At 47.9% G+C, this 17,977-nt stretch overlaps 1 protein-coding gene across 1 annotated transcript in view; it reads right to left on the bottom strand.

Moving 5' to 3' along the window:
* Positions 1-689: 689 nt before the first annotated feature.
* The window catches only part of LOC138565921 (zinc finger protein 793-like), a 214,043-nt gene continuing 196,755 nt past the window's right edge, over positions 690-17,977 (bottom strand). Inside the window, exon 8 of the mRNA XM_069643040.1 lies at positions 690-2,837. Within this exon, the coding sequence (XP_069499141.1) occupies positions 2,179-2,837 (659 nt within the window). The 3' untranslated portion in view covers positions 690-2,178. The remainder of the gene's footprint in view (positions 2,838-17,977) is intronic.

Here is a 17,977-nt window from a genome sequence, read left to right as displayed (position 1 = left end):
ATACTGATGATGACGTTGACAGTCGAACGGAAGCTCTAGAGGAGCATCGACTCGACGAGATGGCACACAGTGCCCGCTGTCGAAGAAAGATTCGGAAGCAGCAGACTCTGGAAGGATAACTACCATAAGATGAGGAATACATGGGAGGACACAATCAGTTCGAAATAACTTGATTGTTTTACCCACTGCCAAAGTCACAAGCCTGTTTTGTGAGTGTATGGAGCCGCAGCACATCCAAATATCAGCCACTCAAATTTTGGGGTAGTGTCCCATCTGCTTATTTGGGCGGCCTGTGCCATATCATTGTTTTTCTAAGCTCTCATACCTGCTAGGCCACATTGTGTGGTTAGTTAAGTGCATATGTCACTTCGAATATACTGCTTGCAACATATGGCCCCATGCAATACAGGTGCAGAAGAATGTACACGCTGATAATAACAGTACAGATTCCTTGCCTGCCTGCCTGAACTCGGCGAATTACACTATATGCCAATCAGTGAGTTGCTAATCCTTCCAGTACACTTTAAGCATGTGCAATTAGGATCCCCTATACATGGGACACGTTGCACATGTAAAAATGCCCCATGATATCCAGCAGCAGCAGAATGTCCACTATAGCAGAAGAACAAGCCAGTGTTTTCCAGGAGCTGGTTCATAAAATGATTCAGTGGAGAATGTTAATAAATACATTTTGAAAGATCACACACCTGCTTTATTCATTCATGTACATCCAACATATAACTGTTGATAAGCAAACATTTCTATCTCTATGTAACATGATAGATAACGCTTTCTCAAAAATGCAATGAAGGAGATACCTTTTTATATGCCTTTCAAAAATATGAATTATGTTCTAATCAGAGCATTACAACCTTAGAAATCACACTTGCACTGAATATTGAAGATTGAATACAAAATGTCTTGTTTCTATTCATATCAGTAAATCATTAAACACATATATCTTTTTAACTTAAAACCAAGTTTCAAGTAACAAGTTCCAGCAAAAATCAGAACCAGCCATGTTTCTGCATTACGCGTCTCTTAAAGTAAATGTAAGGAATTGTCATTGTGCATTGTGTGCAAGTCACAGCTCCTTTCCCATGTTCACAAGGTGGCCCTGTTGTTCTGTAGCTTTAAGCTTGATTGCCACCCAGACCATGGAGACTAGCATATGGGTCCCTATGATGTCATGACTTGCTATTTAATCAGTAGCTCTCTTTCTCTATCGTGCACGTGAGTTTGTGATCAGCTCTCTAATCGCAGCCATTGTCATGTGCTTTCTTTTACGACAGTGTCCTACTTAGCAACACAGACTCCCATGTCCTCATGATCAGATTCTTTTTGGTACTTCCATGTGAGCATATCTTTAGCTACCATCACTGTCCAACGAGTCCAGAATTAACCTCATGGTGCAGAGTGATTTTACAATAGACATACCACAGTGTGGGGTAATTTATGCATAATGTAATACCCTCTATGCATGTATTCCCTTTGATGCTGGTAGACATGTCTTAGAAACAACTGGATGAGTCATACAAAGTCCACCCTCTTTCTGCCCTTAAAAGGCACAACACGGATGTACGTTGGATGTGTGTATTAACTCATCGGACAGGAATTAGTCCTCCTTGTTTCAAAGTCCATACATATCAACAGAGCTTCACTCTTTGCAATGTATTCTTTGGTGTTCAATGCATAACAGCCCTCCAGATTCTCCCACTGCGCCAGATTAGATTAGATTAGATTTTTATAATATGAGCCGAATGAAGCTAATAAGGACTCAAGGCGTGTCGGACAGTCGTTAGTCTTATTAGTCTCTCAAATAAATGTCACGATTGCCTTAGTATCCCTGTTGTGCTGACAATTGCTTCCTTCTAGTGCACATATTGTGTCTCATTTGCCCGCAGCACTTGTCCGTGGGGTTTTTAATTTACCTGTGCTTCTTTTGGTGCAGGAATTCTCATAGTTTTATTGCAAATGTGGATTGCCTCCAATACTCCACGTCCTATTCGTTCACAATGAGGACATATTTATTACTGCCAGCAATCCTTCGGCAGTCCTCGCTAGTCATGATTTAATTTGAGTGCATGGCTAACCTATGCAGTATTTGTACGTTGGTACTAAGGCATCCTCCGTCCATCACTTACATGTCAGCCTTTACACAGTTGCCAGCAGAGTGCATTACAAATATTGCACCTTGATTGCATGGAGTTGCTGGTGTCCCACTAGATTGTGCTTTAGATTGAAGCTCCGCCCACACAGATTGCACTGATAAGGCTTCTCTCCTGTGTGCATGAGCTGGTGTCTCTGCAGAGTGCCCTTTTGCTTAAAGCTTTTTGCACACAGAGAACAGTGGTATGGTCTCTCTCCTGTATGTATTCGTTCATGTACAATAAGCGCTGACATCGAAGAAAAGCTTTTCCCACAAACTGCACATGGGCATCTCCCTTTCACTTTGGACCCTCGCTGGCGTCCAGGGCGGCTGTTCTTCGGGCAGGAGTCATTACTTTCAACATAAGTGTATGGCGTGAAGGCTTGCACTGGGTCTGGCTCACATGGAATAACATTGTCATTTCTCGCCATCCCCTCAAGCTCAGCGTAGGTTTCCACTGTCTGTTCAGCAGGTGTTGTCTGATGTAAACTGGGCCATTGACCATTCTTCTCATCCCTCAGTTCGCAATCACTTCCGGCCCTCATCTGACTTGGAGATGGTTTTCCTTCATAGACACTCTGGGTCAGGTTTTCTTTCAGTTGATTTGGATGAGTAGATTTCTGCATTAATAATTCATCATTACTCTTCGAAGAAATACTGGGTTCTCGCTTCCGGTTCCATAGGTTACCTATTGGATTATTAATAAATCAACATGATTAATCGTCTATTTGTAAAATAGTGCAAGTTACATTTCAAATTCAATATATTGTAAGTGGCACTTAAACAAGTTTGTCTGAACAGAACAATTACAAAAGTTACATGATTAGCCATTTTACACAACTGAACTGCTGGTGAATGAAATTCTGATATTTTTGGAAGTTCATTCCACCATTTCTGATATAACAAAAATACAGGTATAGCAGAGAATATTGTTGTATCGGACAGTTGAGCGCCATGAACATGTACAGCCATGGATTCCATAGTATGGGAGATGGCAGAACTGGGTAAGGTGTCAGGCACAACATCCCATGCGTGTGGAGAGACAAGTGCGATGAGTGGCTGAAAATGGCTGAAATAGCATATGCATGGCACAATGGGGATGGCTTATCAGGACTCAGGTTTGTGATGTGGCATATTACACATTTAATTAGGCAAAAGTAATACATTTTTATTTCTATTATGAGCTTCTCAAATGACATGCATTACTTACCGTAATAGCATTTCTGATGATTGTATCTGCTTAGATTCACATGCTGTGCATATGGTCCGACATCCAGTGGTCACCACAGAGTATTGTATCTTGTCTTTCGGGGACCGAAAGGGGACGTCGGCATAGGTCTGTAACACTATCGCTATCGTGACGTGTAGTGTACCCAAAATCCCTCACGTGCCGAGGTCCCTCCGATTGTATTTTTCCTGCCATGAGGGAGCCCCAGGCTATTGTGAGTGAGTACATAAAGAGGGAAAGTAGTAAGAAGTCTATGTTCCTTCCACTCCGAGCGGGGAGGCAGGGAGGGCGCATGTGTATCTAAGCAGATACAACCATCAGAAATGCTATTACGGTTTGTAATGCATGTCTTCTGATGTTTGTTAATCTGCTTAGAATCACATGCTGTGCATAGACTAGCAAGCAGTACCCGGAGTTGGAGGTGGGTTGTGAGAAGGAACAGTAGTGAAAAGATGTCTTAGTACTGCCTGTCCCATCTGAGAATCAGACCTAGAGAGAGTGTCTAGGCAATAGTGTTCTGTAAACGTGTGTACAGAACTCCAGGTTGCCGCTTTGCAAATGGACTCAAGCGGAACATTTGCAATGAATGCTATGGAAGCCCCAGCGCCCAGAGTAGAATGTGCTCTAGGCTTAAAGGGCAGTTCTGTTTTAGCAAGAGTGTAAGATGATATGATATGATATGGCATTTTTAACGCACCTATATACAAGTGTTTCGAGGCGCGACAAGGCAAGGGAGGGGAACAGAGGAAGGACAGACAACGATTCTACTAGGCCAGGTGTCATTCAGATCGCGCAAGTGCGTGGGAAGGGGAAGGGACAGTGCTGTACATGAGAAGATGACAACAATAAGTAAGTAACGGCCAGCAAGTGGCAAGTGCAGGGTAAGTGCGGATATCAGGTGTCAAGGGTTGGAAGGGGGACTGTAGGGATACATAAACAGACCCAAGTGCGGGGGTGCCAGGTGAGCAGTGCGGGTGTGCGAATCTGGCAGGGGAAGGACCTAGGTCAGAGGGTGTCCAGGTAGCCAATGCAGTTCAGGTTACAGCCAGGAGGTCAGCAGAGTAGAGGAGCAGAAATCGCTGAAGCGAAGATAAAGGTTTTGAGGTGTTTCCGGAAGTTTGAGGGAGGCTGCGAGGCTGTTCCAGAGGGAGGTACCAGCTGAAGGAAGAGATCTAGCACCAACTCGTTGTTTAGAGAAGCGACTGACCCTGGGGGAGTTGGAGGCGGATGAGCGAAGAGCTCGAGAGGGAAGATATTTAGGAAGAGAGAGTTGAAGGTATTGAGGCCCCAGGCCCCAGAAGGCCTTGTGAACGATGTAGAGGGTTTTGAACTTAATCCTTGCAGCCACTGGGAGCCAGTGCAGTGTGCAAGGAGTGCAAGGTATTGGTTGTACAACCAAGGAGAGAGGTTAGACCCCTGGGGGACACCACAGGTAGAGAATAAGATAGCAGAGAGGAAGGACCCAAGTTGGACCTGGGAGGGTCTGTCGGAGAGGAAGGAGGTCAGCTATGCCAGAGCCTGACCAGTGATACCCAGGTTATCACAGAGACAGTTGAGCAGGATGGCATGGTTGACAGTGTCAAAGGCAGAGGAGAGATCAAGCAAGATGAGGACACAAGGGGTGTTAGAGTCAAGGTTGGAGAGCAGGTCTTCACGGATGTTCAGGAGAGCAGTTTCCGTGCTTCTAGCAGCTCTGAAGCCAGACTGATGATCATGGAGAAAGCCAACAGATTCAGTGTGAAGATTAAGCTGGGAGATGGCGAGCTTTTCCAGGAGCTTGCCCAGGAAGGGAGTTATGGATATTGGGCGATAGTAAGCTGGGCAGGAGGGGTCGGCAGAGGGTTTTTTAAGAAGAGAGTGCACAAGGGAGTGCTTCGGGGGATGGGAAGACTCAAGTGGTGAAGGAGTGATTGCAGAAACAGCAAGGGCAGGAGCCGGGGAGTCAATGTGGTCCTTGATAGTTTTGGAGGAACAGGGGTGAACCTGTTTCAACGTGACTTACATAGATCGGACTTGTCTAGAATCCTCGTTAGCGGAGAACAGGGGAAAGGCAGAGAAGGACGGAGGAGGGATGGCTGCAGAAGGGCCAGAGGAAGACCAGGGAGAGGGGGGGGATAGGAGGAAAGTGAGGGCAGGATGTCCTGAGTTTTACAGATGAGAGGCCAGTGCTGTACAAAGGGCCTGGGAAGGGACAGGCGAGGTAGAGACTGCAGCAGGATTCGACAGTTCCCTGCAGATTTTAAAGAGTTCAGCCGAGTTGTTAGATGCCGCAGAGACGCGGGCTTGGATATGCGCTCTCTTCTTGGATAGAACAGAGAGCCGGTATTGCCTTTGGAGCAGGCGGCATGCCATTTTGTCAGAGGATGTACATGAAGCACGCCATTTCCTCTCGGCCACCCTATACTTGCGTTTTAGGGTGACGAGGTCTGAGTCATACTGTCATGATCTCTGCTTCCAAAAGGTCAGGGTTTTCCCAACTCCCTTGGAAGCAGATCCATAACCCAGGTTCCGAGTGCCAACCAGTCCCAATTGGGACCTTTTGGACCCAGTCCTGGCGCCAGTGGCACCAGGCTCATAAATATGCCCAGTCCCAGCGCTGGAAGCGCCGGGCTCATAATGCTTGGGTGGATTTACCTTCAGCAGACCATGCTGCTTACTTGCCTGCCAGTTGAGCCTCTGATCCTCTTCTGTTTGGAACTACTTTTCCTGTTGGGTGGGGCTGGAGCCACTCCCTAGATTCAGAACACTGGAACTCTTCTGGAAGGCAGGAACTCTTCTCTTACCAGGAACTCTTTTCTTACTTAGGCGTGGCTGTGGAAGGAGACACCTAAGCACTACAGGAGGCTATTTAAACCACACCCGGTGGATGAATCTTGCTTTGCGTTATTCTGCAACCTCTGCAGCAGAACGCTCATCGTGTCTTCTGCATCCGGTCCTGGGCCTAAGGAAAAAGGCTTACCATCCTGAATCCAGTCTTCAGCAACACCTATAAAGACAAGAAAGAACAGGTTAGCATTCCGGCATCTGAAAGGCAAAGGCTTACCATCCTGAATCCAGTCTTCAGCAACACCTATAAAGACAAGAAAGAACAGGTTAGCATTCCGGCATCTGAAAGGCAAAGGCTTACCTACTCTTCGTGCGCTCCGGAGGTCTTCACACTGCATTCCGGCATCTGAAAGACAAAAGTTTACCAACTCTTCGCACGCTCCGGAGGCCTTCGGCGCTGCATCCCGCATCTGAAAGACAAAACAAGGTGCGTTTAAAGACATTGGGGAACTTTAATACTCACGTGCCATTACTCCTTTCCACATCTAATCCAGTCGGTATTCCGGCACCCTGCAGCCGCTCCAAACTCGTACCTGCAAAATAAAAAGACAGAGCGCATAGTGAAGCAGGCAACAAGCGCTTACTTACGTGCTTCCAGGCGCTTCTATTCATCACACGGGCTCCATCTTCAACTCACTTCAGCCCGTCATCCGCCATCGCCGGAACCCTGCAAAACAAGAGACATCATTACTAAAGACTTTAAAGACATTTGAATGACTCGAAACTTACCGTTCGTGCAGTAAACGACGGACAGCAGTCCTCTGAAGTCAAGAGGCCTGCGCTACCTATCCAGTGAAGAAACTGGTTACAGCACCCTGCCCCGAGGCAGATGGAGAGCTCGGCATTCACTTACCTAAGACATCTTACTCTACACGTCAGGCATACAGTGCACAGAGGTCCAGCCCAAAGAGCCAACCGGGTGCTACACATCACCTTTGAAGATACGGTAGTCGCCCAGTCAAGACCGGCGCCTCTGCGAGAATCAGGTGAGCGTTACACATACCAGGAGTTGCACTTGGCATTGGGCTTCAGGCGGATTCTCATGACAGGGGCAAGGATATCAAGAGTATCAGATATAGCAGAGTATATAGTGTGATGCATTTGACAATCCACCTTGAGAAAGCTGATTTAGACAGGATCCCCTTCTCTACCAGCTGCCACTGAAACGTAAAATTGGTTTATTTTCCTCAGTGGTTTAGTTCTTTCCAGGTAGAACATGACTGCCCTGCACACATCTAGTGTGTGTAGGCTTCATTCAGCCATGCTAGTAGGATTCTGGAAAAAGGTAGGTAGTTCAATCGATTGGTTCACATGGAACTTCGAGATGAATTTAGGCGCAAATCTGGGGTGAGTGCGCAGAACTACCTTATTCCTGTGGACTGTAACAAAGCGGTCTCAAACAGAAAGTGCCTGTAGTTCGCTAACCCTTTTAATAGAAGTGATAGCCACTAGGAAGGCCGTTTTATAAGTCAGGTCTTTTAGACTTGCTTATGGATTGGCTCAAAGGGAGCTCCCATGAGCCTGGTCAAAACCACGTTTAGGTCCCACCCAGGAGCTGGGTGAGAAATGGGAGGATAAATCCTCTTAACCCTTTCCATAAAGGCCTTAATCACTGATATCTTCCACCATGACACCTTTTGTTGTGATGTGTTGCAGGCTGAAAGAGCAGGCAGATGAACCTCTAGGGAAATGAAGACCAACCCTGTGTCTAACAGATGGGTAAGCTACAGCACAATGTGTTGGGTGAGCAATCGATGGAATGGACGCCCTTGGAATTACACCAGATGACAAAACATTTCAATTTGCTGGCATAGCAATAATGTGTGTTAGGTTTTCTAGCTTCCCTGAGTATGACCATGAACTCAGGAGCCAGGCTGCTAAGTTCAGAGTTTGTGGACATGGGTGTAGGGTCTCCCCCCTGTCCTGAGACAACATGTTGTATGGGCAGGGTAGTTTTACTGGTAGGGAGGGGGACATTTCCATCAGATGAGCGAACCCTTGGCGTGGTTCTGGGGGTACCTGGAGGCATAGTCTTGGCATTGGGTGTTCTCCAGAGTTGCGAACAGGTCGATATCTGGGAAGCCCCATTCTGCGAAGACGTACCGACGCCATTCGTATTCTTCGGGCAGAGGAAAATCTCTGCTGAGCACGTCTGCCAGAAGATTGAGTTCCCTTGGAACATGCTGGGACAACAGAAACATCTTGTGTTTGAAAGCCCATATCCAAATGTTTTGGGACAGCTTGGATAGCCCTGGAGAGTGAGTGTCCCCGTGTTTGTTCAGGTAATACATGGCTGTAGTGCTGTCTGTTAGAATCAGCACTGTCTTCCCATGTAGTTGCATCTGAAAGACCTTTAATGCACCCACTAATATCGTCAGTAAATTTATATGGTTGGACGCTACTTGAGGGGACCACATTCCATGCGCTGTCTGTTGAAGCAGGTGAGCCCCCCTCCCCGTGAGAGATGAGTCTGTCGTGAGAGTGGCTTCCACTGCAGGAGTGGTGAAGGTTTTCACCTTCAAGAGGCTTTCTCTTGACCACCACTGCAGAGAGAGAAGGAGGGCTGGCGAGACAACTACCAGATCTTCCCATTGTCCGCTTGCCTGACACCACTGGTTGTTGAGCCACTCTTGCATGGGACGCATGCGCAGCCGCACGTGGGGAACCAAGTATATGCACAACACCATCATTCCTAGCAAATGCATAGCTTTGCGCACCGGCACCTCCCGACGTACATATTGAGGTATCTGAAAAAGCATGTTCTGAACCCTCTCGTTGGAGGGGAAGCCGAGGCCGTCTTTCGTCTGGATTAGAGCTCCGAGAAATTGTTTTATTTGGCTGGGGACTAGACTGGATTTCTTCTCGTTAATTGAGAACCCCAGACTGAACAGAAGGTCTACGATCTTTTTGTGTGTTCAAAAACATGTGTCGTACGAGTCCCCCCTTATGAGCCAGTCGTCGAGGTAAGGGTAAACCGGGATGGATAACCTGCGCAGGTGTGCTACAGCTACTGCCAGGACCTTCGTAAACACGCTTGGCGCCGAGGTGATGCCGAAGGGGAGTACCTTGAATTGGTAATGCCTGTCCTCTATCATGGACCTTAGATATTTTCTGTGCGCTGGCAACATTGAAATATGAAAGTATGCATCTTTCATGTCCAATGTTGCTTTGTAGTCCCCCTGTTTCAACAGTGGGATCACCTCCTGTAGCGTTAGCATGCAAAACCTTTGAGGTTTTATGAACTTGTTCGCTGGGCGCAGGTCTAGAACAGGGCGCATGGTGAGGTCCTTTTTGGGTACAAGGAAGTACACTGAATAAACCCTTATTTAACTGACGAATAGGGACGGCTTCTATGGTGCCCTTTCCCAGCAGCGCCTCCACCTCTTGATTCAGGATCTCCAGATGGTCCAGTGAAACGTGCCGCGACCGCGGTGGTCTGAATTGTGGAGGTTGGGAGAATTCCACGCAATACCCATGGGCGACAGTCTTTATGACCTACTGGTCTGAAGTTATCCCCTCCCATGCCGTGAGGAAAGATGTTAAGCGCCCCCCTGACCGGGGTGACATCGGAGGGGACCTGGATCTGATGGTCATTTCTGACCGGAGGCTGCAGCTCCTCTAGGATTGGGGCCTCTACCTCTGGCTTTGCCACGTCGCTGACCCCTTGGAGGGTAGTATGTAGGGCTTCCTGATGTTTGTCCGGCATTGAGGTTTCCCGTGCCATAGTTGTTCTGACTTGCACGGGACTGCCCTCGAAAGGACCGCTGAGATTTATTTCCTCTCTGGGGGCAAGGTCTTTGACTGAATTGTTGCAGAGACGTAAGAGTCCCATGCTCCTTTTTGGCTGTTTCTAGGGTCTCATCGACCGCTTTTCCGAAGAGGTTAACTTCTTCATTTGGTTTATTGATGAGCGAGGCTTGTGTTTCAGGTTTAAATCCTGAGGTACGCAGCCAAGTGTGCCTTTTGAGTAAGGTTCCTTGGGCCAGAGACCTGCCTGCTGTTTCAGCCACGTCCAGAGTGTTCTTTATCACATTCTGGTTCACTTGCCTGTCTTCGGCCACAATAGTGAGAAGCTTGGACCTGATGGGCTCTGCTTGGAGACCTTCTTGTACTAGGTTCCATTGAGCGTCAGCATAACTCGCCAGTAGCGTAGTGTTATTTCGCTATGCGTGTAGTGTATGCGGCAGCCGAGGTAACCCGTTTACCTAGGGCATATAACCTTTTGGATTCTTTATCTGGAAGTTCCTCCCCTGTAGCAAGGGGTACTCCTGCCCGTTTCCGGGTGGTAGTCACTACCAGAGAATTTGGGGTGGCGTGCCCTTTAATGTATTGAGGGTCCGAAGGAGCTGGCCGAAACAACTTTTCAACTGCCCGGGTTTGAACTGGTGACACTAGGGAAGAAGACAATCTTCTCTTCATAGAATTAAGGATGGGAATGGTCTGGTTAGAGGGAGGTTTCCCCCTTAAGGATATCCTCTACAAAGTCCTGCTCAGGCACTGCCTCTTGCGTAGAGATTTGAAAATGCTCAGATGCCTTCTTTAACATGGTATTGAAGGCCATTTGGTCGTCTACAGGTGAGGCCTGGCGAGCCGGGGTGGACGGGGAGGATTCCAGGCACAATACATCAGTGTCCTGTTCTTGATGTGGAAGCGTCCATGGGTCTGTCACCACTTGCTGGGTTTCTTCCCAATTGTCCATGGCGTCCGCCTGGTCCTCATTGTAATTCTGTAGGAAGGAAGGTTCTTCATGCTCACTGTAGATGTCCCTATAGGTATCCATCTGGACGATGTCTGCACGATGGACAGGGACAGAAGGCTGATCTTCATGGAAATGTGAAGCAGGTTGAAGGGTAGGCTCACCCAAGATCTTTTCGGGGAAGGATGGTCAGAAAAGTTGATAATTCTCTCAAGACGGTCCATACACCCTTCAAATTTCTCTCTAGTCCATTTAGAGGACCCAGAAGGGCCTATGGGTGGAAAAGCATTATCTTCCGCTCTTCGGCATCGAAAATTGTCTCTCAGGGTGTTTGAAAGAGGCTCTTGACTGTCCTCATAGGTGTCGTGGCAATTGGGGCACCCTGACGTATCTAAAGATTTGTCTGCGGCCTGCCCATGTTTTTCGGCAGAACAGGAATAAGCCCAACCGGCAAAGTAATTCTCCCGATTCTCTATTCGATTACCGCTGAATCGGCGTGAGTTAGTGGGCCCGAAGGTTTATCAGCAGACTTACTGCCTTCCGCGGTGTTAGAGGGCTAAGCGGTTGGTTTTTCACCTTGAGGGCTAGTCGTGATTTTTGGGCCTACCGCGGCCTGCGGAATTGTGGTAGCATCAGATTTCCGTGCATCGATGTGTAAACCTGATTTAGAGATAGCGCCCTTGTTTGTCTTGGAATGCACAGTCGCAAGACGCTGCTGCGGGTGCGGGGAAGGCTTTGGATCTGAACGATCCGAGGAATCCGCTGACATTTTTGACGGCCCTGCTGGCGCTTTTACCTTTTTCCAAGTATCCATCGAAATAGGTGTAGGGGTTGTGTCCCTGAAGCGAGACCAGAGACAGGCCTTAAAGAGTCAGGGACGGGTGTGGCAGACCTAGAAGTGTCCGCCATGAGGTCTATCACATCCGCAACGGATGTTTAGTCATCAGAGGTGCCCCCGTCATTTTCGGCTTGTGTGGCGGTGGGCTAAGGAGATTCTACCTGCGACATACCGTACGCGGCCCACCGCTTTACACGGTTCTCCTTAAGGGTTTTAGACCGAAGGAGTTTGCAAGCCGCACACTGCTTTTTGTTGTGATCTAAGGGGAGACAGGAGTTGCAGTTCCTGTCTTCGTCCTTCCAAGGGTATCTAGTCCTACACTTAGGACAGAACCTAAAAGGAGTCCTTTCCATAGCCAAAGGGGAAGATGACCAGACCTATAGGGTAAAGAGGGGAAAAGAGGAAAGACATACCAGAAATATGGCCACCCCGACCCCACTCTCCCTATTGTACAGGCCGGCCAGAAGGCCCGGCCACGTGGATGCTTCAGCCGCCGGATCGTAGGCGCCGAACACCACCGCCATAGACAAGTCTCCCGTAGTCTTCGTCGAAGTTGTTCTTGGCGTCGACATTACGTAAGGGGGAAATAACCGACAAGTCGGTTAGGATATTAAACAATGGGGGTCATTACGAGCTGGGCGGTAAGGGTTTACCGGCACCGTTAAGGATGCTGGTGCCGGTAAACCCTTACCGCCCTATTCCGAGGTCCCTTAGCCGGTCCCAGCAGGTATGGCTGGTCTGACCAGCTGTTCTCTGCGGGACCCCTTAAGGGACCTTGGAGCTAATCACGGGCCCGCAATTTGCGGGCCCGTTATTAGCGCCTTCCCCATTCCCATTGAGCCCTATGGGGGCTCAAATGGAAATGGGGAATGGTTTACTGAATGGGGACTTACCGGTTCTGCATAGGTCAGAATGTCCCCGTAAGTCCCCATTCAGTCAGACCGGACCCGGACCCGGGTCTGGAGGCAGCCATGGCACTAATAGCGCCATGGCTACCTCCAAACTCATAATGACCCCCAATGCCTCTTAAGTAAGAGCTCCGCTATAGGGCGACCAGTTATCTGGGTGGAAAAAAACAATCTGAGGGACCTCGGCGCGCGAGGAATTTTGGGTACACTACACGTCACGATAGGGATAGTGTTACAGACACGCCTATGCCGACATCCCCTTTCGGTCCCCCAAAGACAAGATGCAATACTCCGCGGTTAATACTGGATTTCGGACCATATGCACAGCATGTGATTCTAAGCAGATTAACAAGCATCAGAAATTTATTTTACCAGGCGATCAATATAATAGGGCAACAGGATAGGGTTGAGAGTTACAGAAATAAGCATTACTGTAAGTGACAAAGTGCCACGTATGAGCCTGGCGGTGTGAGGTTAGATATTCTAAGAGTCCAGTGGAAGCCACACACACACTGTGATGAGCCACCTGGAGGCAATATATGGAGGAATCCCCAGTGTTTGCTAAGCATGTATGCTGGAAATGTACATATCATAGCCCTGGGACAACACTCAGCACAAAGTGCATACACTATAAGAAGCAAGCGACTTACGTACGAGACTGCTCATAGATCATGGGAAACACAATAAATCATAAATAGATATACAGCCATCCCTTTACATCGTACCGCCTCAAGTTGTAATACTTATGCTCACATGCAAACAAGTCCAGTGTCAGTTATGCACACTGACAAAATTACTATGCTGCCCAAACTGGGTCCAGTATAAAGTTTTTTATATATGAACTTTTCGTATTACCACAGTGTTTGCATGTACCTGCCCTAAGATTATATATGAACTTTTTGTATTACCACCATGTATGTATGTATCTGCTATAAGATGTGCTGGTCTAAACGACTGGTTGTCTTGCCAATTGATGCACAGCTCTGAAAAACGTGCCTAGTCCAGCACCATGTATCTGCATGTTTCTGGCTGTCATCATTGACCTTGCACTCTGAGACTCCCCCTTGCCCACCCTAGCCATCTAAGTTCTAAGGACACAGAGCCTCTGTATACTGTACTGGTAACTGTACATCGGATTAATTGTTCCATCCCGGAAAGTCAGTATCAGCCAATGTGCCGTCAGATATTCTAGGGCCTTACATAGCCATACAGCTCCACCTGTTACCAAACATAGCTCCTCACACACCACCAGCATGACTTATAAGCAGCTCAACTCAGAAGACATTCCCCCCACTTCATTCTTGCCCTCCTTCCACGCTGTCCCCCCTGCCCCATGCACCCTGCTGCCTACCAACACCAATAACCACACCAGCCTCCCATCTACTGGACTAGCTAGGTTGCAGTGTCGGCCAGAGCCCTCCTATCTACTCACATATCACAGACCCACCCAAATGAGAAACCAACGACTAAGAGCACACTCCCCTCTCACCACGACCAGCCCTAAACCAAAACAAGAAGCCCAACTTCGTCAACCCCCCGCTGAACCTAGGCTTACTGCTGTACCAAACTCTAATAAGGAGATCAGGTCTCCATCCCTTATCAAAAACAAGAACCTAGACACATCATCTCCTCCTCCATTCCACTGTCCCCTTATTAATGCTTGCTCACTCCCAGCACATGCCACTGAGATCCATGACCTTCTCACTAACCTTGATCTTGATGTTCTCACCATTACGGAAACATGGCTTCATGAAGCATCAGGACCAGCCATCAGGACCATCCATCTGTCTAGCCCTCCCACCAGGCTACACCATACTCCGTCAGGATAGAACAACTAACAAAGGGGGGTGGGGTTGGCCCTCATTGCTAAAGACTCTCTTGCTATTAGACAAGTCATCTCACCAGTAGGTGAGAACGTAGATGCTTTATCTGTAAAGCTCTCCATCTCACCCAACAATACCATCACCCTCCAGATCATCTATTGCCCCCCCAGTCCCACTACTCGACTTTCAAGGCAATCTTCTCCACTTATTAGACTGGTTATCTGACCACAACTGTGCTGCAGACGTCAGCTCTAACACCCCGTGCCTGTGGACTGACCATCACATCATACACTTCTTCATCCCGACCTGTAACTCCACCAGAACGAACACATCCGCCCGCGGCATTAGCTAGATCCTCACGGCTCCTTACCAAAGAAAGGATCCGTCCATTCCAAGAGGCCTTAACCATGAAGCCCCCGTTCTCTGAGGACCCCATAGCTCTGGTAGAACTTTACATCACCACAATCAAAGTAGTTTTAGACGCCATTTCCCCTCTACAGAGGAGAAAAGCTAAAGTGAAAAACACTCTAATTCTTGGTTTACCCAAGAGTTACTAGAACTGCACTCCCAGAAGCGCACTGCGCTTATCAAATGGCAAGCCGCCCCTCACAACTCCACTCTAGAAGCTTACAAAATACAAAAAAGCCATCACGCTAGCCAATTTCGGGTCAAAAGAGCCATTTGCAATATTCAAGGAATTGGCTGCACCAGCCACCGTGACCCAAGAACCCGTGAAATATCTGGTGCACCAATATCCAGAGGGCCATGCTGAATACAATAAAGCCCCTAAAGGGAAACATCAATTCACACTATAATGCCCTGCCTGAAGCCAGCCCGCCTACTGCTCCCTTCACCAACCCTTATAACAATGACAAGAAATTCTCCTCCTTCCCAGAAGTAACATCATGAAACAAATCAAACCATCGGTCTGTAAAGGGGATATTTGCCCCGCCAACCTCATAAAAGATTGTGCAGACTCTCTAGCCCCATTTCTTACGGCCTTAATCAATGCTTTGTTCGTCACAGGCATTGTCCCTTCCTCCCTTAAAGAGTCGTGGGTCCGCCCTCTGTTAATAAAAAACCTCTGTAGATCCTGACTCGCCTAATAACTACAGGCCCATAACTACTGTCCCATTTCTCTTAAAAATATTAGACAAAGCTGCCTACTTAGAAATTCAACATTTTTTGGAAACCAACAACATCCTGGGTAAGAGGCAACCAGGCTTCCATTACACGTCACATAAAAGAGTCAGCCCTACATGACCTTAAACACCAATTAGGGGAAAGTATGGAAAAAGGCAAGCCAGCGCTACTCTTGCTCCTTCATTTGTCTGCAGCTTTTGATCTTGTAGACCATAAGACCCTCTGCAGACACCTCAAGTAGGAGGCCCAATTCTCCCATGAAGCCACTTTCTGGATCACCTCATTCCTTGAAGGTAGACTTATGAGAGTGTTTTCAGATCAGACCTGTGCTGATCTCACCACCATCCACTGTGGCGTTCCACAAGGCTCCTGCACCTCGCCCACATTGTACAACATCTTCACTCTAGCTCTTTTTAATGACCTGAACAATCACGGCATAGCTTATACCAACTATGACGATGATACTCAAGTACTCCTCCCCCTTTCTGGTTCCTACGAATTGGACTCTGCCACACTCAGCAAAGCATATGCCATCATCCATGGCTGCCAATGATTTGAGTCCCAATGGGGACTAAAAAGAAATCCTTCTGGTAGGCCCAAAAGAAATTCTCAACAAACTTGACCCTCAATACAGTTCCTTCTGCATTGAGAATCCCGTAATCACGGCCTCTGCAGCAGTCAAAACCCTGGGAGTCTTCCTCGACTCCACCCTCTCAATGACCTGTCAAGTCAGCGCCATCTCATCGTCTACAGCACCTATCATCAAATCATAAACGCACTCAAACCGTACCTCTCCTCCAAAAACTGCCTCACCATAGCAAGGGCCACCATCGGGGCCAAGTTGGACTATTACAACGCCCTGTTTTTAGGCACCTCAGCAAAAAACCTTAACAAATTACAAATCACCAAAAATAACGCCCTAAGAGTGGCACTCAGCATCCCCAAAAAGGAGCACATCTCCCCAGCAACCCAAGATGCCCATTGGCTCCCAGTCAGAGAGTGTATACCATTTACAACGCTCGCCATCACACACATGTTCCTCTCGCGCACATCATCCCTATACTTATCTAAAAAAATTCACTGTGCCACGTTCAGTAGGCACAAGAGTAGGCACAAGAGAGCGCAGCACTCCAATCAGCATCACGTCCCTACCATCAAAAGAGCCAAAGTGGAGGTGTAAGATTTCCTTTCCTAGCACCTAAAAATTGGAACAGTCTACCCACCTCCCTTCGGAATGAAACTTCCCTCAGAGCCTTCCGCAAAGCTCTCAAAACCAATCTGTTCAATTAATCATGCCTTCCAAAACAAAGATTAGTTCGCACTGTATCATCCCTCTCAGCATTGTAACTAACTCCTCTATTGTATGTCTTCCTTCCCTAACCAATGTATCCAATGTAACCACTGTAACGAAGTAAGTTCTACTGTAACAGCGCCACAGGGCCGTTTGTGCCCTCTATAAATTCAAATAAATAATAACACAGGACTCTTGGAGACTGGCAAATTAGTCATGTACCGAGTTAGGAAAACAGAAAAAGAGCTAATTATACTTCCGTCTGACTCCAAGATGACGGAAGGAGTACCAAAGCCCTCGACCTGCTAGCCAATCAAATTGCTACTTATAAAAAAGGGGTAGCCAAAACATATGGGGATGATATTGAGCCAGCCGTTTGGCCTATGCGCACCATCCACGGTGCTGAGCGACGTAGGTGTTTGGCGGCGATGGGGTCTGTGGTGTAGACAGTGAGTGCAGACAACTCACCCTCCTGTCTGCGGCTGCCAGGTAAGAAGTTGTGGAGAGTTAGCTTGCTCTGTGCTTCTTAGCCCCTCTGACTGCATCATTCTCATCTGACCTGTGTCTCCCCTCCCTCGAGATTTGTCCCTCTGCCCGTGCCCCTAGACTGGGTGTAACCCCTTCCCTGTTGATTCCTTCTTGTGTGGTTCCATTGCACCCTTCCTGAGTTGCACTTCCATGCCCCTTTATTCCTTATCTTCTCGCCTCTGCGTCCTCTGCCTGCATGGTTCACTCGCATTCCTTGATCGTGTGTGCTCTGTGCCCCTTCCAACCTTTGCTACGCTCTCGTCTGTGCGTCCTCAACCCGCGTGATTCCCTCGCAAACCTTGATCGTGTGTGTTCTGCGCCACTTCCATCCCTGCTACTCTTACGCAGGGCATGGTCCCTCGCAATCCTTGCAGGCTCCTCTCCCCCCCTGCACTTTATCCAGACCCAGTCCCTGTTGCTACTCTTTGCTGTGCTGCTTTTCTTATTCTAGGCCCCTTTTGCTTGACTGCATTGTTTTTGGGTCTGTTATCCTAGACTGCTGTATACTTGTTCGGCCTACTTCTGTATGTTTTTCATTTTTCTCCTT

The sequence above is a fragment of the Ambystoma mexicanum genome, chromosome 1p (genome assembly GCF_040938575.1).
Source record: "Ambystoma mexicanum isolate Mex_15411 chromosome 1p, UKY_AmexF1_1, whole genome shotgun sequence".
NCBI classification, from domain to species: domain Eukaryota; kingdom Metazoa; phylum Chordata; class Amphibia; order Caudata; family Ambystomatidae; genus Ambystoma; species Ambystoma mexicanum.
This window is presented reverse-complemented; position numbering and strand designations above follow the sequence as displayed.